General features: G+C 36.2%; 2 protein-coding genes and 1 long non-coding RNA gene across 7 annotated transcripts; 2 read left to right on the top strand and 1 right to left on the bottom strand.

Moving 5' to 3' along the window:
* Positions 1-6,324: 6,324 nt before the first annotated feature.
* On the top strand, positions 6,325-10,003 carry LOC107263635. 3 transcript variants are annotated; one of them, XR_003058513.1, is made up of 6 exons: positions 6,552-6,665; positions 7,558-7,998; positions 8,055-8,312; positions 8,479-8,716; positions 8,814-8,995; positions 9,881-10,003. It is a non-coding gene; the product is annotated as an uncharacterized LOC107263635 (long non-coding RNA). The 3 variants fall into 3 exon arrangements; XR_003058514.1 differs by having other exon boundaries at positions 6,325-7,998; positions 8,055-8,321; XR_001536735.2 differs by having other exon boundaries at positions 6,535-7,998.
* LOC107263634 (lachesin) lies at positions 9,322-12,871 on the bottom strand. 2 transcript variants are annotated; one of them, XM_015731055.2, is made up of 6 exons: positions 12,600-12,870; positions 11,939-12,180; positions 11,483-11,739; positions 10,996-11,399; positions 10,399-10,516; positions 9,322-10,248 (listed from the first exon to the last, which is right to left on the bottom strand). In XM_015731055.2, the coding sequence occupies exons 1-6, from the start codon at positions 12,643-12,645 to the stop codon at positions 10,227-10,229; spliced, it is 1,089 nt and encodes a 362-aa protein (XP_015586541.1). In that variant the 5' UTR covers positions 12,646-12,870; the 3' UTR covers positions 9,322-10,226. The 2 variants fall into 2 exon arrangements, with proteins under 2 accessions (XP_015586541.1, XP_024936712.1); XM_025080944.1 differs by lacking the exon at positions 10,399-10,516 and having other exon boundaries at positions 12,600-12,871.
* A 138-nt stretch (positions 12,872-13,009) lies between these two features.
* Positions 13,010-22,735, top strand: LOC107263632 (anoctamin-4). Of its 2 annotated transcripts, none has more exons than XM_015731048.2 (14): positions 13,010-15,174; positions 15,325-15,697; positions 17,331-17,496; positions 18,303-18,585; positions 18,657-18,808; positions 18,871-19,116; positions 19,207-19,406; positions 19,510-19,647; positions 19,724-19,929; positions 20,080-20,388; positions 20,493-20,802; positions 20,873-21,078; positions 21,137-21,424; positions 21,559-22,735. In XM_015731048.2, exons 1-14 carry the CDS (start codon positions 14,968-14,970, stop codon positions 21,865-21,867), a joined length of 3,393 nt encoding a protein of 1,130 aa, XP_015586534.1. In that variant the 5' UTR covers positions 13,010-14,967; the 3' UTR covers positions 21,868-22,735. The 2 variants fall into 2 exon arrangements, with proteins under 2 accessions (XP_015586534.1, XP_024936709.1); XM_025080941.1 differs by having other exon boundaries at positions 19,724-19,941.
* The last annotated feature ends 39 nt before the right edge of the window (positions 22,736-22,774 follow it).

The following is a 22,774-nucleotide window of genomic DNA, read 5'->3' as shown; positions in this document are numbered from 1 at the left end:
AAAAAAAAACCAAACAAAAGAAACAATTCACGCAGACTACGGGTTCGCAATAGAAACAGGACGAAGGGATCGACCACCGAGAGAAGATCTTCGGGTTGGGAACCGGTCGTTTCTCAGAACAGAGGCTCAAAGGTGCATCCTGCTTGGCGTGAGGTCTTAAGTCCTTACTTCCGCCTCAGAGCGATACATTCTCCTACTCTTTAAACTCATTCGTTTTGTCTTCCCTGTTCTATCTCTATTACTCTCGTGGTACTTATCTTCTTTTCTCTCTCTCTCTCTCTCTCTCTCTCTCTATTTCTCTCTTGACTTTTACCAAAAAAAGAGGCTGACGCGTGAAAATATTTACGTTCGAAAACGTCACGTTACGCTGTATGGAAAATTATACGGATTCCAATTAACCAGAACCTCGTTGTGAGAAATAATAAAGAAAAATAAATGGACTCCTATAAATTTATTTCACCAATGATAACGTAACGGCCTAATAGATTAATTTGAAATTTTTCTATTTTCGAAAGCATGCCAAATCGAATAGTATTATGTACGCTCTTTCTCATAATCCTATATTTCCCTTTTTGTATATAATGTTTTGATAAAGATTCTTTTCCTTGTCTGTACTATAGTAGCGTATTTACGATATCACAGTGGCAGCTGTATATTATATCATGCTATACGCCGCGGTTATTAATGAATTGCAGTGACGTAAATGGGTGGAAGCCTTAAGTGTCAACCAAAACGTCAGATCTTCATTGACGTTTTGCACGACGGAGAATGGGCTCGAACGATATAATTAACGTGAATGAAAAGTGATAGTCATCGAGCCATGACTAAGTTTCGTTCTACTTGGTGGAGTCTCGAGTGAGATCACTTCCGGTTTAGAGTCACTTAAGGCGAATGAATGAATGACTGCCTTGAGAAACCATCGCATACGTTATACATTTGTACTTAGGGTAGGAATATCGTGAGATGGGAAGTGCGCACCAGCGAATGGGAAGAAGCAGAAGTATGTTTCTTTCATAAGTAAATAAGGCTAGTGGGTATTTCATGGGATGCTTGCAAACGCTGCTTATATTCCCACGATAAGAAGACGTTCCTCGTGTACCGGAAAACGGTGTAAAGTAAAGTTATGAAGAATACAACAAATGCAGTCCTTTAATCTTTACTGATTTCTATCGGGACTAGAAGTTCAATTTCTTTGCAAACTGTTCCTTCAGGAAATACCCAATTTTTTCTTTCACCAAATCCGTTACTGTCACGCTGTAGTGCGTCGCGTCTGTCAGGTATAGTTCCGCCTTTTCAAAGAACGAATTTTCTTGAATTAAATGACAACTTAGTTTCAATATCTTTTCATGGATTCCCTATCGATTCCCTATTAACGTAGATCAGCTCGTATTTTTAGGTACGGTGGAAAGCTATCGATGACGTACTCCCAGTAATGTACAATTTCCCTTATACGGATTGTTATTGCTGTATATTGATATGTATGTGACGTAAGTCCAATACACTTCTGGGAGAGTGATGTGTGGAAGAATTGTACCGGAAAAGCTTGAATAATACTTGCACACCCACGCGAGTATACTAATGGCATGAATTAGAGCCGACAAGAGGTAGCATTAGGAATAAGCAAGATATAATTGAAATCTACGCATGGTACCTCGGAGCAACATACTGAATATATATTTGATGTAACGTTTAATGGAGTTTACATAAATAAATGGTAATGAGGAAAATTGGAAAATTATAAAAAAATTGAAAAAATAAGAGGAAAAAAGATCGAGGAAAGCTGAATATTTTCGAAACTTTATATTATATTTTCGTAAATAAATATCGAAACGGCACGCGTGTACAAAGCTGCCACTACATGACCGTTGAACGATTGACGGATTTGCGTTCATTGGACGTGAGCCATGACTGGAACTGACTATACATAGATCTTATAAGTTTAGGATTTGAAAAGCAAGTACTATACAGTATTAGCATACCTAAACTCCGTATTCAGAAATGATTATGTAATTACTTATTCAAAAATCATAAATTACATTACACTCGGTATAAATTACAAAACACATAATAGATTCCTGATGAGAGATTTATTACTTTAAAAATTCGATAAACATTTCATCCGGATTCCAAATCCAGAACACGTCTCCCCTAGTGAAGGTTTTTTAAAATAAATTCAAACTACCGCAAGAGACACAGCTATACCATAAATACCAGACTGAACGTAGTCAGTCTACTTAATTACGACTAACCTCGAAAAAATGAAGTGAGCTCTCAGAAAAGTCATAAAAATAATATAAAGTTGCATTTATTAAAAGTGTATCCTGTTCAATATCGATATAGCCATAAATTGCACTGTTTCCAAGCAACAGCTATTTACCAGTATCAGCCCTTTGGAAGGCTGCTGCCCTGAAACAGCTCGATCCCAAGAGAGCCGTTGCTGCGCATACGCACTGCGAATTCTCCCTTGAATGAGGTAGGCTGCCCATTCGCATCCGCTGCTGGGGTGTAGCTAGCTCTTTCATTGAGCGACTCCGGTACTTCCGTTTCCCGTTCATGCATTCGCCCTCTCCCTCCCTTCACTCGATTCCTTCATCTGACTCCCTCGCTCACCCTGGCTTCCTCTTCTCCTTCAACCCCTCTAACACTGTCATTCTCTCTGAGAGACCCTCCCTCGTTCTCCGGCCGAGAATTTCAGTCCCAGCCAATCGGCTGGCAAAGCCCCAACTAACGTCCTAACCCCGTTGACGGTCCTGACGTTACAAACAACTTTTTTCTTCTCTCCCTTTGTGTACCCACCTAGGAAACTTCAACGAACTGCAAAGTGGAGCCTTTAACATGATATCGACGGGATGCGATTCTCCACCTCGTAAACGTCATTACCACGACCCATACATTTTTATTACACAAAGCCTATCCTTTATTATCGACGGCATTAACGGTTACGTCGAACAGAGATGACAATAGTTCACGCATTCAGTATTTTATGCTTACGAGATTTTTATGCCGAATATTTTTTTTTCTTTACCCTTTACTTTGTCCATGTTAAAAATTGCCTATGAATGAAGAAACATATAACTCAAGCGGAAAGATGTTTTTATGAGAGTGCTGTAGGCTTTACTGATTTTTTTCTAATATAACTAGAGCCTCAGCCATAGCGAGGACGATCTCGTTCATAAATGGGTTCTACTCCCTTGTTTTTCCCCTGAACGCGTATCCCGGCTGATATAGCGAGGGGAACTGAAAGGGAGATGGCTATGGTGACCTATTTTCCTCAAGGTGACGTCAGGAGCGACCATTCACCTAGGAGCCCCAGGACGTCGCTATCGTGGTAAACTGGGTCATCATCAGAATAACGCAACAGCCCTGTAGCTTAAACTTCCCTTCATTACCCTTTGAGTAAGCACCTCACAGTCTAACGGTGATTCTAGGACAAGGAGGGACGATAACGTAGCTAAATCTAACGTTACAAGGGTTAAATAACGAGGGTAAATTTTCACTCTAGTTTTATGATCCCTTAGATATTTTTATTTTTTCGTTTCTATGCTTGCAGGTCAAACAAATATCGATACTAGGACTAGTCCGTTATTTTTTATAGAATACATTATACCACAGTCTTGGTATTGCATATCCTTATCCAAGTCTAATTCATTCTCATATCTGTTTTTAGTATCCTAATATTTTTTAATACCTATACCTTACCTTCGGAATGTTCTACGAGTTGCTTATCTTGGTGCTGCCAGTATAGTCAGGTGGGCTTACGTGTAATGTCCAACGTCGAATAAATGTATATATCACAACTGACATTTTATATGGCGCCTTGGGTGTCCCAAGGTAGAAAATATTCTGAATCAATATTGAAGATCGGAACGAGTCATTTCCGCAAGTAACAGACACCTGCCACGAGGGTGACTAATCCGTTCGAGACATTCCAATTCCCGACATCCGGTCGCTCGAATTTCTATCGCGTAACATCTGCCTCTGTGCTGTCGACGCAGTTGGCATCAACGACGCGAACGTTGAAAAAGGAAGCAGCTACGCGAGAAGGAATTCTTTTCGTAAAATACTTACCGATATAACTTCAAGAACTTTCGAGGTAGGATTTCATATTCCCGGATTCGTATTTCCCGCCTTGGATGATGAGCGATTAAAAGAAACTAGCGTACAAACAGAATGTAAAATATCAGCTTCCGAACGCCTCGCTGCGTTTTCAATTACCGTGCACAGTTTGCGGCTTGTTAAATTGATAAAAATAGAATACGTAAAGGTATACAAAGTATTCCCTATTCGGTAGTAACTATGTGAAATGGTATGCATGAAAACGTGCATCCACCTAGGGTATTTCTGGCTTCTTCTTATAACCCTGTTCCAATTCTCCGGTATGTGGAATACGTATATACGTATATATTAGTATTTCTATAGGTAAGGTCGAGCTTGTTTAAAGGTTTGCTTTAAAAATAGAAAAAGAAACCAGACGTCAGCCCGATTTGGTAACTCGTGTGAATCCCAAAGACCACTAGTTGATCGTTCCAGGATTTCTGCAACTCAAATAACAGGGAGTACCCACAGCTTATACACAACAGTAATCGGTTAAATACTGTGAATAAAATAATTGGTATCTCATTAGCACCGAGAGAATCATTCAATTGTAATCTCATCTAGTCGGAGAACAAAGCGATTCACAGTGACTAATTATTATTGTGTTATACGCGAAATTACTGCATCATACCTGTGAAGTAACCTGATTACCAACATTACAATGAAAACAAAAGATCAGGCAAAGTACGATGCAGAGTTTCTCTATGGAAGTGCCTGTTAGCATGCATAACTCAATAAACCCAACATGTACCAAGTGGTCCATCAATCGATAGTCTAGGAGTTTCATTAGCCCTGATCATACATTATACATTATGTACACATATACATACACGCATGGTTATTCAAACTATTGCATCATCTGAAGATGGCTCTGTCCATTTGACGTCTATTGATTCCCATGGTACATCTTCCAACTGTTTTCTAGCCACCTTCAGGTGATTCAATAGTCATAAACTACTGTGTGTATGGATACATAAAATACTCTGATTCTGCGTGAATATCTAAATTGACATTTTATATATGGTACATACCCGAACACCCCCATACCCCGTAGGTCAGGTAATTTCGGGACACCCTGTATATGACTTGAAAAATGTAAAGAGAATTAAAATTACGTGAAATAACATTATTTTATTTAACAACATATTTTCTGCTAGATCAGTAAAAATTTGAAAATAAAACTTTATAACCAGATTAAGTTGTATTTTATTTTATATCCGCACGACATTGCTATATGCAATTTAAAGAACAATGAGGGTTTTCAAGCTGTACGCTATTTTATATATAGAATACAATATGTATGTCTATGTATATATAAGACGAGTGTACATTAGTATATAAGGCAGACGAGGAAGAGTGTCAATATATATATACGTACGTATAACAGGGGTTGCAGTGGGCCAATGGGGTTGCTCTGGTGACCCAGTTTATCCCGGGGGTTGAATGAACGGCTCCGAACGCCATGACGTCATTCTCGACCTCATTTCCGGTTCCCGGTCCAAGCTCCATGCCCGGAGCTCCCAGCCGTTGATCCACGATATTCCATGAATCGGACAATCCTGTCTCAGCTACTTCATTCGGGTTTACGGATCTGGAAATATAAATTAATTTTTATTGATGATATAGATTCCGTTTGATAAAATCCTCCTCCAGATGGCCCTGAGCATTTAAATTGGATAAAATGGTCACTATTGGCAACCGATCATGCACTTAGAAATGAATACGTAAACTGAGCTAAGATTGAATTGGTTGGTACTCGTGACTTATCGTTATGCGCGATTTACGTGATAGCTAGAATATAGGAAAATATATTTAAAGTAAATTCCACGAATGACTTAAATTGCAAATGTCCTCGGTATATTGTAATGAGAAGTGAAAAAGATAAATGTATCCGTGGGTGCTAACATTGAAGAAATTGGTATAGTAAATTTTGTTTAGCTACCGTGTAGAAAAGTGTAGAATTCAAAGAATTTAGTTTCCTAATGTTAGTCCAATTTTAATGACTTTTCGAACATTTAAAACTATAGTTTTTTATTAGTCGTAAGGAGTGGCTTTCCTAGAATTCTTCTGAAATTCTTTAAGGGTCGCTGTACCACCCGTGGAAAAGGTATTGGACCTTAACGGAAGACTAATGCTTGTCTTTTCAATATTCTGTATCTTTAAAAGCTTTGAAGACTGTGTATATCTTTTGTGTTTTCTTTTCTACTAACTGTATAATATGACTGTACAATAACCGTTCCATCACACTGTTACGGATACCCGCTTCGGGTAAGAAAAGCATTTTAGCCAAAGATGCAAATCCTGTGTAGTTTACGGTCCAGCCATAAAACCTCTAGCAGGGAGCAGCATTCTCGGTATCTTCTTTCAGAGGAGAATTCTGAAATGCGATGCTCTTTGTGCGCTTGAAGTTTTCACTTAAAAGATTTATGAGTCCGTCGTAGTCAAGTTACCAACTTACAGTGACCATCAGAACTCTACTATAGTCTACCGTGTGTAGTACCGCTGCGCCGTTCAGAGTATCGATGTCATTCTCGACTCTCCGTAATAACGATTCGGATTGTTCATATAAAGTATAATGAATTTAAAATAAAAATTAAGATCGCACATTTCATTGGGATATTTTTTAATATTTTAAATGTTAACATAAGAGTGCCTCAAAGTTTTTGAAAATGATTGTGGTTTTTTTAAATTCATTTTCATGATGCAATTCACCTAATAATTCATACTGTAGTATTTGTCAATACAACTGTCTTGTGCAGAGCAGTTTAGAACTTTATTACGGCTAGATTGTCAAGATGAATTCCTAACTCGATTGGTATACATTGTTAATGAGTATGCAAATTCGCGTGCATCATCAGGAAGAGTGATGTATCATGAATATCATGATCTTGTGCATAATGTGGCTTATTAGCTTTTCGCATCATGCACGAAGCTTAATAAGGAATTTATTAGAGCAGCAGTCTGTTTGATAAACCGGCAATATCGATTAAAGGTCATCGTGAACGATGATACTGAGAGTATGATAAGTATTTTTAAAAAGGTTGACGGTCTTATTTTTGCTGGTAATTTTACATTGGCAGCATCTCTTTGCGATTATTCAAATATTCATAGAAATCGATCAATCGATTGGCGATGATGCTATTTGATGGATACTTATTATGTTATACGTTTCTTGATATTTGTAAATACAATTATTATAATTAGTAAACATAGAAAAGACGGATCAAATACGCCACGCGGATAGTACATGATACATGATGTTTCATATGTGATTTTTTAATATAATGTGTATCAGTGATAATTAACGCAATATACATATTTCCAGTGTTTCATTATTGTAGTAAACAACGCAAAACATTTGATAACTGTCTTTTTTTTAAATGTTCAATAATATGTTTATCTAATTATTCCAAAAAGATTGAGTGGTTAATTTTACACGTTAATTTTTTAATTGTTGTACAGGGTCTTTCAGCCTGATTGAATAGATGGTTGCGTCAGATGCCATCAGTCTTCAACTATACCAAAATTCATTTCACAAAAATGGAATTTCGAATATTCATTAATATTTAGTAGATTATTAATTTTGTTGGTTTTACCACCTTGATCAATATCGATTAGATGAAAGTAATAAAGCTGTTGCTTGTACGGGGAGCAAATATTAGCGCACGGTGCAAAGAGTCAACTCTAATATAGATAACGGCCGGAGAGTGATTATGTTAAGATTTCAAAAAGTGGTATACGTCAGTAAAAGTGAAGAATTTCTTAACTGGGATCCAATAAGCAAGAAACTTTCTCTGAAGAAATCAGCAATTTCTGAACCAGCATCAAATGGAGTCCTAATCAAAGCTGCTTATTCAGGAATATATGGAACAGATTTTCACATTATGGAAGCAAATTCTTAAAGTATAATTTAAATTTTAACGTGCAAAGTTTTGTGTTTACAATTTTGCAAATTTTAGAATAATATTCCTGGATCCAAAAAAGATGGACCCTTTACTCTCGACCATGAATCTTGCGGTAAGATCCAAGGTATTGGTTGTGCTGTACAAGTCTTTGAAATTGGGCAGAGTTGCTATCGATTCAAAAGAAGCTGTATCACTTGCGACGAATGCCACAAGGAGAAATATCATTTTTGACAAAATACTGATGCAAAGAATAGATGTAGAACTAATGAGGATGGTGCATGGGTTACGCACATCCTGGTAGAAGGGTGGCAGGTCTGTAATGTAAGAGCGTTTGGAATTGATAGTTTTTGCAGGCCCTACTTTACATAAGATTATCTTTAAACCCCGTTTACATTGCTACCTTTTAATTTAACGGTATGATCAAACACTGATACTGTAATTTTTGTAACGTTAATGAAACTTATCATACTGTTTCTAGGTTCACTTGATACCTGATGATGTTGAATTAGCCAAGGCTGCTCTTACAAAACCATTATCTTGTATAACACATGAATGAGATCTGATAAATCTAAAAACCGTAAGAACTTGAATATCGATAGCAGTTGCCGGAATTATTGGATCACTTTGGTCAGCTGTTCTTCATCTGCGTAGAATTAGAAAAATATTAATCATTAGTGAAGTATAGGAAAAGAAAGAAGAAGTAGTTAAAGATTCAGGTAAGATCTTGACGTATCGTAGATATTAAAAATTCAACCAAGTTATTTTTATATCACTGATTTCTCTTGGATTTTATAAATTGTCTTTATATTCAAGATCTGGGTTACGAGGTGAAGAGTGCCACAGAATTGCAAGGTCAAGAATTTTATTTAACTATAGATTGCGGTGGTTCTGGGCCTACTATTGACGGCGCATTACCTTCTCTTGGTCGTTGAGGACGTCTCCTTATTTTTGGAGTAGCTCATACACAAACGAAAGTAACCGTAGAATCATTTCAGGTAAAACATTTTTCACTCCTTTGAAAATTTAATATACTAAAGACTTTTGATATTTCTAACGTTTACAACGTATACACGGAGTTACAGATAGTCGGCTCGTGCATAAACCCACTCTCGTTCCCCAGTGCACTGTCGCTATTGCGGGTAATGTCAAATGAATACTTAAATTACGAAAAGTTAGGTGTAGGCGTTTATAAACTGTCCAAGTACGCCGAAGTATTTCAAACGTTGAAACGAGAAGATATTAGCAAGGCCGTATTCAAAATATGAAATTTTGGCCGTCATTAGGAAATTACAATGCGGATAACAGAGAAAACACGAGTAAATCAGTTGTTCATTTTGGGGTTACCTTTATTAAAATTCGTCGTAAAAATGTATTGTTTGAAGTAGTTAATCTATACAATTAATCTTGTAAAAAAAAGACGCATACAAAAAATCTATCTATGATTCAATTAGTTATTAACTCTCTATAAATGTAACTATAATCAGACAGTTTTGTCACGTATTACAAGGAAACAACCTTGTTATTGAGCAATCAGGCTATGCACTCAATGAGATACGTACAGCATCCCTTAATTAGGTACCCACGGAATGTTTAAGATATAATATACAACTTTCATAATCTAGCACTAGATCCAAAGGCCCCGTAACAAGATTAAAATTTTATAGTTTCCATTTCTTGATTAATTAAAAACCAAATTATTACTCATTGGTATATAATATAGTCTTATTCCTCGGAAAGGACTATAGAATTTTAACAACATTCGGATAAAACAAATTTTAAGTCATTAATACCAATATCAACTACTGCATTAAAGTTAATATCATATGTGACTTAACACTACAAATATCAATGAATTTCTTAAATCCTTCTCTAATTGTCAGTTACACTGATCCTGTGAAGGGGCATAGATGAAATGTACTCAATGATATTATTGCTAGACTTGCAATTGTCTAATTCCCTCTGGAATGGTATGCTACCAACATTTGTATACTGTTGGCCCCTACGTAAGTATATCAATTATTAAATTGCCTTTAGTATCTTGGTGTAAATAACTACAAAAATAATCGACCAATAATAATAATATAAATGAAAAAAAAGAGATTCAACCACTAAGGGCAGTCGCGTTTAAATATCTAAAATTTAGTAAAAATGGTGACACTCAACACGGTCAGCAGCAACTTTGATGCTGTGCAGCGATTTCCCGTTGCCCACTGCAATCCAGGATAATTAATATTTGGTGTAGAAATTTCTGTAATCAGAGATAGAAGCATAATCGTTTAGTACATTCTTTTATTTAACTCACATATTGTGATTGGACTTGTATCAGTGCAGGGCTAGTAGGTTGTTCTGTATACGAAAAGCAATCACCATGCAAAAATAAATAACAGCATTAACTTACCTTAAGAAAGCTGCCAGAACTAAGGCAAGAGCTATTAATGGCCCTGAAGACATCGGAATCACACCAGTTCCATAGATAGCTTGACCGCAAGCCGGTGGACATACAGGAATAATGGTTTCTGCACAAAGAGACAACAAAAACACTAATACATGCTGTCTACCAAGCTGGATTTCAATTTACTCTATTAAATAAAAATAGTAAATATTATACTGAAAAACTTTATAAATATAAAGAAATTATTTTTATTACGTCACTGTACTAGAAACCTAGGTAAGTATCAAAGATTGTGAAAACACATGAGTAAATACATATCAAAATATGTCAAATGGCTTAAAATCAAAACTAATCAATCAGAACATTGTAGTGAGGCAATGGACATGCTTACTCAAAATACGAATTTATCAAACACTAAAAAGAATAAGAACAGTTACTCTGCATCCCATATGCTATAATACTGGTAGCGAATTGGACTGTAATAAAATAAAAATATATTCAAATACAAGAATTGGTAGACTACGTCCAGTATACTTATAAAAGATACTTATATTAGGAAATTCTTTTAAAAAATTGAATAGGGATGATCAAGAAATAACTTACCAAACAGCTGAACTGTAGTTTGAGCGGTTCCAAGCTTGTTGGCAGCTCTGCAGATGAACTCGCCATACTGCCTTTTTTCAATAGTTATAACTCGAATTGTCGTATCTGTATATTCGTCGGCGGTTGCGAAATGAGATATACTGTAATGCTGATTGTTTGACAACTCAATGTCATCTTTGATCCAAGTGATGGCTGGCGGAGGATAAGCTTCAACGTGACATTCTAAATTCATATCATACTGTAAAGCTTGACCCAGACGAGGTCGAGGTGCTGTTATAACTGGAGCAAATTCGACTTCTACATTAATGTTACGCCTTGCACCGCGACCGACACCATTTTCTGCTACGCAATAATATGTTCCGCGATCTTCCTTTCTGATGGCTGAGACTTTTAATGTATTCCCTCTATAAGATTATCATGTATTTTATTATAAAGGGATGTATAAAACGTTAATGTTAAGTTATGGGATATGTGTTTTATATCTTACCGGTAAATGGAACCTCCTGTTGGTAAAATAGCATTATTTTCTCTGCGCCATGAGATTCTTGGAGTTGGAAATCCTCCTGCATAACAATTCAGTTGGACCGGTTGACCTTCGCTGACGACAAGAGATCTTGTCGAGTTATCACTGATAATAGGAGGTCTGCGGACTTGCAATTCAACCCCGGCTGAGATTCGATTGTTTAAGGAGATAAGAACTTGACATTGATAAACTCCAGCATCTGTCTCTTGAATATCCTTAATCTAAAATGTTCAAGGGCAAATGCTTTTCATAATTTTATAATGTCATATGACTATTATAAAATGATATTATATGTAAGTATAATATAAGTATAATATTTTATGCAAGTGTTAGAAAATAATCCAATTAATCTAATGTACTTATTAAATAACTCAATGGTTAAATGAGACATAAAGATTGTTCTTTAAAAGCAGTAAGTACCTGTAGAGTATATGTTGAAGAAGCAGTATCATATCGTAGAGCAAACCTGCTGTCACGGACAATAAGAGAAGTGCCTGATGACAGAGGGAGCTGATCACTTCCACCTTCCTTATTAAATTTAATCCACAGAACTGGATATTCTTGGCCGTATTGTACAGAACACAGTAATTCCACAGTATCACCAATGTCCTTAATTTGCTCCTGAGATATGTATGATATTGTAGGTGTTCTCTGACACGATACTAAAATTATATTAAAAAAATAATTTGTATTTTCATATAATTTGCAAAATGGATACAAAAATTAACGAATATCTTAAGAGATAACGCTTATATTAAATGAAATGATAACAGAGCTATTACACCTAATAACGCTGGGCATTATTTCTATTTAGATTTATAAGATTATTTAAGAAATTCACACTCAACTCGACTACTTATTTATGCTAATTCCAATCAGAGTTAATCATTACTCCCATTTATCTTCCCGCTTACCGAGTTGCATAACAATTAACATGAAACACTGAAGTAGCTGCACACGCACTTAAATATAGTTAAGACAATAAATGAAGAATTGCTAAAAATCCATAAATCAATCGATATTTATGTTATACGAATTATTACTAAACATAGTTTAAGAGTAATGAAAATTCCAAATATACCTATTTTTAAAAAGGCCAAAGCCAGAATCACGCCGATGCTCTTCATAGTGACACACCCAACAACTTATTACACCAAAATATTCTTCACCTTATTTCTACCCCGTTGATATTTACACCACTAAACATAGGCGACTAATTTATCAGATCTTTTTAAGAAATTTTAAACGTAAGGGTTGCTGTGCGACACAACAACCTGAGATATGCACTTGTTTTCAAACAATGTAGCCCACAGCATTCACAGGTGGCTGTAAATCGAAGTTAAATATGGCGAATGACGCTACATCTTTAGTCAAGTGACTTTCCAGTAGTCATATCTTTATTTAAAAAAAAGCGATTATTAAATCTCATACAGCTGTATACAATTTATATCATTGATTGTATATTAAAGGGTGACAAATTAAAATAATTAAATGGCACTTAAAACAATTCTTTACCCATACCCTACAGGAAATATAATATAGTAGACTATAGTATATTACATACTACCTCATATGCTTCTGTGTCAAATAATAACAGTATTTTAGGCGCATTCCCCTTGAGTGATATGACCTTACATATAGAACTACGCACTATATGGCATATCAAAGTACGATTGTACATATATATGTATATAGCTGTAGCTCTCAAATGGTACATTGACATAAAATATTTATTTAGTAAATTATGTATGAAAGGCTTTGAAAGGTATTGCCTGAAAAGCTTCATATAATGATTACTAAATTTCAGTCGTTTTTACAAATCTGACATCTTGCTACATTTTTAACAGTATTCGAGTAATTTATCGATGTGGAATAAGTCTTTCAAAAATTGGATCGAAAAAACAATATTTTACCAAGACGAATCAATGTAATTTGAAATTGCTAGTAAAACAATATTTCTTACTGCCGTAACGATAAAGTAAGAAAGTTCGAATTAATCACGAATTATAATAATGTTAACATGCAATCGAATGTTGCTAACGCAAATAATTACAAGGGTTGATGCTATACAAAATTATTTCAGCTTAAAATAGCCAGCTCAGCTAACACGTAGCACGTTACTGTATCTAATTCTGGAATCGAATAGTGAAATATTAAGTATGGCTTTGGCAAGAAATTAAATATTACTTCCCTTCAAGCATCACGTATGGAATTGACGTCTCTAGACTAGATACGTTAGAATAAGAAAATCCATTACGTCACCATGTTCATTCCGAACTATAGATTAGCTTTCGATAGGTCATATACGGAATGAGTGTAGAACTCGTGGTCAATTCCAAAAATAGTTTAACTGGTACCATGTATGCTGTAAGAACATGTGCTGATGCCGTTTCGGCTTTTGAACGCCCAATCATGAATTTCACGTGTGGCTCACGTTCTTTTAAGTATGATCAGTAATAAAACCGGTACTAAGATAAACTTATACTTAAGGTAAATCCACCACAAAGTAGAATGACGTATATATAATGTTTAGACACAGGAAAAGCATAGAGAAAAGTTGCGCCTGTGCTGTAGATTCATACCAATATCGCTATTGGCGTATGTACATGGTACATGTGTATGTTGTTCATTTGGTAACCATAGCAATTGGTAAGGCTCATTGTCGTGTTATCGCTGAAATACAGGGTAATTCACCTAGTCTTCCAAACATACATATATATATTCCATACGTGGAGGGCATATATGTAGCCCATAGCCACCCTTCAGAGCATCAGTATATGATGTATCCTCGGCACGAGCACTGAACCTACGCACCATTATTGAACATCGACTACTTATATAGCGACATTCCAAAAGTAAAAGTTACTTACATATTTTAAGTTAATTTCTCTAAATTTATTGATAAACTGATAAAAATAAAAATATATGTACCATAAAACGTACTTCAAAAAATTCTTCACTGATAAACTTGTTTCAAAAATTTTGTAAAAGTGTGCGGACTTATGAAGTACAACGTGAAGTTTTGAAACGCCACTCAGGAATGCGTTTGATCAAGAAGCATCTCAGCGAGCGTATTGTTTTTCAGCGTCGATGATCTTCATGAACATCGTGTGTTTTGAAAGTGTTCTGTAAATGAAACATTATCAAGGATCAATGTAATGATTGAGAAGTATAACAAAAATCATTTATAAAAATTCCCTATACCCATTTAAATTATATCCGAAACTGATTGTCATGGATCTTGAGATTCAGGCGGCATCTATTTGATAATGGGGCAAGATTTTTCCTTGTTGGGTATGAAGAATACGAGGAGAAGATTGGTCAAGGCTGTATGATTGTACTCGACGGGTTGGCCTGGGGGTAGGCAAGTGGGCAGTATTGCATTTATAATTGAACTACAGTCCAACCAACGCGAGGCCGCCACGGATAGGAACGATCAAAACTGATCGATGTCTGTTTTCTGCAATGAACAATTGGACACTGTTAGAGAAGGAGTACTAGTTCGTGAGCGGAGACTTTTGACAATATCCTTACCTCCATTACCCAGTAGTCTTCCTGGTTGTAGCCCAAGCTTTTCCATCTGCAGCTCGACAAGCCCCGTTTTTGAAAATCTTGGCATGGACGCTGATAAGCTGCGACTCGAGGACGAGACACAGGTAACATTTTTTATTGACGTAATATTGTCGTACTCATTTTAACTGAATAATTATGCTATGGTTACTTAATATTAAATTAGTCGCAAAGAGCTTCCAATGAATATATTAAGAATTAGTAATATACTGAGTAAGTGTGATTATTATCAACAGGATTTTCACAGTAGAAGACCAAGCCGTGGCGATGGGCAATCACAAATTCCTGAAATCAGTCCCAGCAAGTCCCAATTCAGTGATCTAGTTAGATCTATAGGATCGTCAGACACACCCCAGACATCTTCAGCGACTCCATCACCAAGTAAAGAGGCAGCAAATCACACCGATGCAGTTTATGACGTGACGAAGCCCGTGTTACAAAGTTTAAAAAGTGAAACGGTTCCCGAAACGGAGAGAAATGGTCTAGAGTTGCAGGTGCAATCAATCAATGAGAATTCTTCCATGACGAATAGTCCTAGAAGTGGAAAAAAATTCTCCAGGGCAAGTGTGCATCCTTCGGGGGCTATTTTGACGGTACGAGATGCATTTGGTAAGCTTACAACGAAAATAAACAATTATTTTATTTTACCCATTTGCTCTATTCAATAAAATGGCCCCCTATAGTCATCCATTGGCGTAGAAGACTTCCTGAAAATTTACAAAACTCCACAACACAGTGTTTTATTACATAAGGATAAGAGGCATCAAAGTCTAGATAAAGCTAAGTGGCTGCCGGTAATATCAACTGTAAAATCCTTTTGTCAAAGAAAACTAACACGTAACACCGGTACGAATGTTAAGAGGTATTAAAAGGCGTAGAGGCACGCGATTCTTTTAATGATAATACCTTAAGTAAGTTATTCGTTAGCCATTTATAACAACAGCCTGTTGCACTATCAAGATAAAACACAACACGTAAGGTTCTCGTCAACCCGAGTCTGACTTCAGGAATAAATGCATACCTTAATACTATTGTATTTTCACTACAAAGTCAATGAGAGCATGTCTCATTGCCTGAGCATTGCCTTTCATGCAATATATTAGGCGGATCGAAAAGTAATGTCGTTTCTGCGCATTTGAATTTAATGTGAAAAAACGACATTACCTTCCGGTCCACCTGATACTATGCATTGAACGACGCGTTCACAAATAGCCATAACCTTACCTTTGTAAAAATTGATGAACATCGATTATCATTCGACACGTTTGGCTATATTTATGATGGTCTACATAAATTACTTGTCTCACTGTACGAAAACCTAATTAGCAATAGCTCAGGCTGATATTTCAGCTTGTTCACCCGTAGACTGTACAACGAATCTTTATCGCGTAAATATAAACGTATCCATTTCACGTGCTCTCGACTTATATTCGCGCTCATTATTCAAAAAATCGATTACAAATAACCACTGAGAATAAACGAAAAAATAATTCTATGACTGTGTATTGTTTCTAGAGAGCCGGTTCTCTAATATTAAAAACCAGTGGCATTAAGCCACGATCGATATACAGTCGAATGTCAGTATGTCACGACACGAGTACTGTTAGACGCCGCGCAAACGTTCAGCGATTTACGTCATGTTATTCGTAATGTGATTTTCATCGATGACAAGTGAATGATTAGGTACACTGTTGCGTGCAGATAAATAGCATAGATATAATAAATGCAAGTGGATTTGATAAATACAAACGATGCACATTTCTTCTGTAAAGACGCACTTTTTTCTACATATCAGGAACAGCAAGACTACTTGAAAGATCAGCCTAGGCCCTGGGGACGCATATTGATCAAAGATAGCTATTTGACATGCAAAATGAACTTATAATATTGGATTAGATACATACGTAATTATTGTGATCTAAAATATACAAAGGATTCGCGTATGAGTGACAAGAGCCAATGTTGCTACTTTAAAGGCGACAACAAATTTTCCTGTTGATTATAGGCAAACGAACAACCACTTGACCTAATTACATATCAAACCGAGCAACGTTAGGTCAGGTTAATTATTAATGCATAAGGGGTTCGTACGCGTCAAAATTAATATATAAAATCGATTATGCTTACAATAATGGCTCTGGTTGTAAAACGCTGTTTGTTAAAGAAATTGATAGATTCACAAGAGGTAATACGATTTTTTTTTAACCAAATTTTCATAAATTTATTACTCGATTTGTTAAAGGTCCAAAGTTACCACCGGCTACTCCCGATGCTAGTCCATCGTTACCAGGGACTCCTATTCCTACAGAATCTGACAGCGAAGTCATTACTAAAGAGCCTGTAGTGGGAAAAAGTTCTGGCTCGGATAACAATGAAACAGAGCAAGATCCAGAAACTCTGTTCTTTCGGTAATAATATTTCTAGATTATCGTAAAAAGCTGTGATACTTATGTAGCATATTTTTAGGATGTTTTTTTAAAAAAAAATGGTCAGTACTCTTCCGTGGGACTTTATTAGTTCATGCAGGACATACTTGAAATTTTATGAAATGTTTTATGCAAGAGACTTATAAAAAGCTTCAGGCTCCATTTTATTATTCTATGATGGTGGAGGAACATGCAACACTTTTCATTTTGAATCTAATTTTACTACAATTGGTTAAGTGCGACTAATGCATTTATTATTCAACACCTCCGTGTTTAAAAGTAATAATGCGTATGTTGTACAGATGACAATGTTTGCTTGTCTGCGTGCCACTAAACCACGTCGTCACATTTTAACCCCGACTGTGCGCCTGCCTAAGGGCAGGTACACAATATGTTACGGGCTTTAATGGTACTACATATATATGCAATTTTGCATTTCATGTATGAAAATATCCCCATGTAGATGAACGATATGAAATATTTAGTTAGCAAAGGACAGTAATTGTAAAGAGAACATTTTATTGTTGGAAATAAAAAAAAAGTACTTTTCATTATAGTTCGTTATATTATCTGTCTGCAAGATATAATCATAAGACATTAATATACAGAGTCACAATTTTTAGATAAATTTACACTTGTTCAACATTATAAATATCCGGATAGAATATAGTATATATTTTTGAGGATGTAATTTGAAAATGTTGTTATTACGTAAACACGTAATTCATACATATTTATTAAATTGACAATATTGACATATAAGTTTATCCAATATTTTATACTTTCAGTGATGGTCGTAGGAGAATAGATATGGTTTTGGTGTATCAAGAGGAAAACGAAGGCGTCATGACGGAAGCAGAAGCTCGCAGAAGAGAGCAAAGGCGTGTCTTCCAACAAAATCTCTTAAAGGAAGGACTCCAAATGGAACTAGAACCAAAGGAAAATTCATATGATGGAAAAACATATTTTTTAAAACTGCATATACCATGGAAGATCAAAGTACAATATGCTGAAGTAATGAACTTGAAATTGCCCACCAAAAGATTCATCACGATATCTGTAAAAGCATGGGTGAGCAGGAATGAAAAATATCTCTGTAAAATTAAAAATCCTTCAATCACTTAATAGAATTAATATTTCAGGGTGACGAGGGTGGTAAAGCCAAATCAAAAATATGGGAAAAATGGTTACCCTGGCTGGAATGGATACAAAAGATACATTCTTGGGACTTGAGTAAATATCCAGAAGAACCGAGCTTCTACGCAAGCACGGATTCTGGTGATAGAGAAGAGAGGTAAGAGTACAGAATTGTTAATGAACGTGTCCAATCTGTAATACTAATACTTCTCTTGACAGATTTGTAGTAAAAGACAGAGACACAGCTTATACACCTGCACAGAGGTCTTTGATAGTTATGCAAATACTACTAAGAGCAAGATACGATGAAACTCATGAAAAGTCTGGCATTAGAAGACTTTTAGCTGATGGAACATATCTCGACTGTTTTCCCTTGCACGAAGGCTCATATGAGAGACCTGGTCCCAATGGAGAACTCACAGACAGACATTTATTGTATCTTATATGGGCAAGACCATCTCAATGGTAAACACTTTCTGATGAATCCTCTTTACAATTGAGCTACGTATTTAATCATTGTCTTTTGTTTTCATGTCATCCTTATTACTTATATAGGTATAAAAAACAACCATTATGGCTAATCAGACGATACTTTGGAGAAAAGGTAGCCCTGTACTTTGCCTGGTTAGGCTTTTACACGAAATCGTTGTATCCTCCGGCCATTGTTGGACTTTTGTGCTTTATATACGGAATTGCCAGCATGGACGGACCCGATAACATGCCCAGTCACGAAATTTGCGATGTGAAAAGAGCTGGTGAGAAAGCGAACCGAGTGCGCGTTGTTCGAATGAAATTTTGACTGCTAACGGTCATTCTGTTTTAGTTGAGATTATTAATGTATTTTTTTTTTTAACACAGGCAATATCACGCTTTGCCCTCTTTGCGACAAAGCATGTACATATCGAAAGCTTCGTGAATCTTGCCTCTTTTCTAAATTGACATATTTATTCGATAATCCAGCTACAGTTTTCTTCGCCATTTTTATGTCATTCTGGGGTGAGTTGATTAGTTGATCAGATACAATATCACATATTTATATTGCAAGACTCTTAATTATCCGTTAATACCGTAGCAACGACATTTCTGGAATTATGGAAGCGTCGTCAAGCAGTGATTGTCTGGGAATGGGATCTTCAGAATTCAGAAGGAGATGAGGAACCTAGACCAGAATTCGAAACGTCTGTTAAAACATTTCGAATAAATCCGGTCACCAGAGAGAGAGAACCATATTTACCAGGATGGTCCAGAGCATTGAGATTCATCGCTACAAGCTCAATGGTATTTTTTATGGTTAGTCAACTCTAAATGGATAATTATAACAATAGGGATAACACGATGGAATTATGACTGATAATCATCTTAGCGTATCAATCTATCAATTTAAACGTTAACAAACTAATTCCCACATTCTATATCCATGTAAACCAGATTTGTGTAGTACTGGGTGCTGTTTTGGGGACAATCATATATCGAATATCTCTGGTCTCGATATTCTATGCCGGCGGCGGAGACTTTCTAAAAAAGCATGCGAAAATTTTCACTTCCATGACAGCCGCTCTTATCAACTTGACAATAATCATGATACTGACACGAGTATACCATCGATTAGCTAGATGGTTAACTAACTTGGAGAATCCAAGAACACAAACCGAATACGAAGACAGCTACACATTCAAAATATTCCTATTCGAGTTCGTCAACTTTTACTCCTCTCTAATTTACATAGCATTCTTCAAGGTATATCAATATTAATCTTTTCATGTTCTTGTAATAATATTCAAGAAATGTGAGGAAATCTTGATTACGTATTCTCACCAATAATGCAACCCTCCACTTCTCAGGGAAGGTTTTTTGTGCATCCCGGCGACGAGGGTTCTCGCTCATCTGAATTCTTTCGCATTAAAACAGACGTGTGCGATCCTGCAGGTTGTCTCTCCGAGGTTTGCATTCAACTGGCCATTATAATGGTAGGGAAGCAATGCTTCAACAACTTCCTAGAGATCCTTTCACCAAAAATGTGGAACTGGTGGCGAAAGAGGACTCAGAGGGCTGCCACAAAGGATCGTACAAGACAATATACATGCTGGGAACAGGATTATCAACTTCAGGATCCTGGAAGACTTGCGTTATTCGATGAATATTTAGAAATGAGTCAGTACTGGATAACGTTAGCTGAAACATATTAATTAGGAATATCAATTAATGTAAAAATATTTTTTAGTTTTGCAGTATGGATTTGTTACGTTATTCGTGGCAGCCTTTCCTCTAGCTCCGCTCTTTGCACTGCTAAATAATATAGGCGAAATAAGATTGGATGCTTACAAAATGGTAAAGGAAGCTCGAAGACCTTTGGCAGAAAGAGTGGAGGATATGGGTGCCTGGTTTGGTATCCTCAGGGGAGTAACTTATGCAGCTGTAGTAACGAATGTACGTGTCCCAACACGTTTGCAAAGCTTAAACAAATGAATAACTGTCAGTCTTACAGGCATTCGTAATAGCGTATACGTCGGACTTCATACCGAGAAGTGTATACGCGTTTGTATATTCACCTACAAACGATTTAATCGGCTACATTGATAATTCCTTATCCGAATTCAATACTTCCCATTATTCGGCCGATATGGGTAGCGACACGGATGATCCTGACCCTCCTGTATGCCAATACAGAGGTTATAGAAATGGCCCCAATGCGGAACGACCTTACGATCTCAGTTTTCAGTACTGGCATGTTTTTGCTGCCCGACTGGCATTCGTAGTTGTATTCGAACATGTAGTAAGTATCTATAAATGACATAATAAATGCATGACACACAACAAAATTCATAATGATCAATTCTTAAATATGAATTCCTTGTATATACAATCATAGCTTTATAACGGCCTATATATTATTAACAATTGTTTCAGGTATTCGCACTGACCGGTATAATGAGCTATGCAATCCCAGCAGTACCTAGGGCCGTTGCAACGCAAATACAAAGGGAACGGCTTCTAGCACAGGAAGCTAAGTATGAAAAGGGACTTAAGGGCAGGGAAGATGAGGATGATTTGCTTTCGATACTGAGAGAATCCGGTGCTATCGGGAGAATCGGTGGTGGTCGTGGTAGTTGGGCTAGACGATTTAGTAAACTGAGCGACGGACTGGATGCTCATGTCGAGGTTGGTTCTAGGCGTAATAGACAAAGCGATGCTTCTACAGTCTGGGAAGTCACGTAGTCGATTCAAAGTTAATTAGAGACTGAACTGATAAGTATACGTACATATCGCGATACTTTGTTGGAAAACTGTTTTTACCAATTGATCGTGACTTCAACGTATCTAACTTCTATCGTTCATCCTTGAGGTCAAGGCTATCAATGCCATTTATAGTATGTTGGTACACGAATAAATTATGAATGTTCAAGACCCTGAGAAACGTAGATTTGTACATACGTAGAGCCGTGGTGCTGCTAACCGTCGTTTGTCCTAGGTACTAGACATTTCAATCAAATATACAATATGATCATTAGGTCATTTCATGAAAAGTTTATAAAAACTGTTTCCATGTGATACTCTAGAATGGAATTTCTTTCCGCATAAAATGACGATCAAAAAGTATAGAAAATTTCTGTTTTATCTGATAGCGGATGAAGAGCAATAGCAATAATACTCTTTAGGGTATTAATATTGAATCAAAGTTGGAAGCAAATATCATTGAGCATTTTTAAATATCTCATTGTTGTTTTTGCAGTTGCGCAGAAAAAACAAACAATATCTCGCTCAAGTAAAGATGCTACTTTCTTGTTGAGTTACAGACGATCAGAATGCCAATTTTACACCTTAATTTTTAGTTTTAAGAGTATTTTGCTCAATTTATCAAAAAGTGTGCAAAGTGAAATCTAAGTAAAATACACAAGTTTGACTGTAACAATTGACAAAAAAGTTGAAATTACGCAAATGTATGAATACTGAAAATTCAATACTCTGTGAATGTTACGCTTATTACATCCGTCCAATGATTATTGAATCTGTCATATGTATCAATTTAAATAAGAATGTTATTATTAAAAATGATTAAATTTGAATAAAAAATCAAAAGCAATTATTCCTCCTGGATTCCTATTTCCTGAATGCAAGTAAATTT

Source organism: Cephus cinctus, unplaced genomic scaffold (genome assembly GCF_000341935.2).
Source record: "Cephus cinctus unplaced genomic scaffold, Ccin1 Ccin1_scaffold0160, whole genome shotgun sequence".
Classification (NCBI taxonomy): domain Eukaryota; kingdom Metazoa; phylum Arthropoda; class Insecta; order Hymenoptera; family Cephidae; genus Cephus; species Cephus cinctus.
This window is presented reverse-complemented; position numbering and strand designations above follow the sequence as displayed.

What these genes read in the sequence shown, in the direction of transcription:
- LOC107263634 (XM_015731055.2), bottom strand. Translation starts at nt 12,645, where the DNA reads ATGAAGAGCATCGGCGTGATTCTGGCTTTGGCCTTTTTAAAAATAG. An exon ending in AACTACAGTTCAGCTGTTTG is followed by an intron (nt 10,517 to 10,995) that starts GTAAGTTATTTC and finishes CTCTTTGTGCAG; the next exon opens with AAACCATTATTCCTGTATGT. An exon ending in GTTCTGGCAGCTTTCTTAAG is followed by an intron (nt 10,249 to 10,398) that starts GTAAGTTAATGC and finishes CTCTGATTACAG; the next exon opens with AAATTTCTACACCAAATATT.
- LOC107263632 (XM_025080941.1), top strand. Translation starts at nt 14,968, where the DNA reads ATGTCTGTTTTCTGCAATGAACAATTGGACACTGTTAGAGAAGGAGTA. An exon ending in CGATATCTGTAAAAGCATGG is followed by an intron (nt 18,586 to 18,656) that starts GTGAGCAGGAAT and finishes TTAATATTTCAG; the next exon opens with GGTGACGAGGGTGGTAAAGC. An exon ending in TAGTTGTATTCGAACATGTA is followed by an intron (nt 21,425 to 21,558) that starts GTAAGTATCTAT and finishes CAATTGTTTCAG; the next exon opens with GTATTCGCACTGACCGGTAT.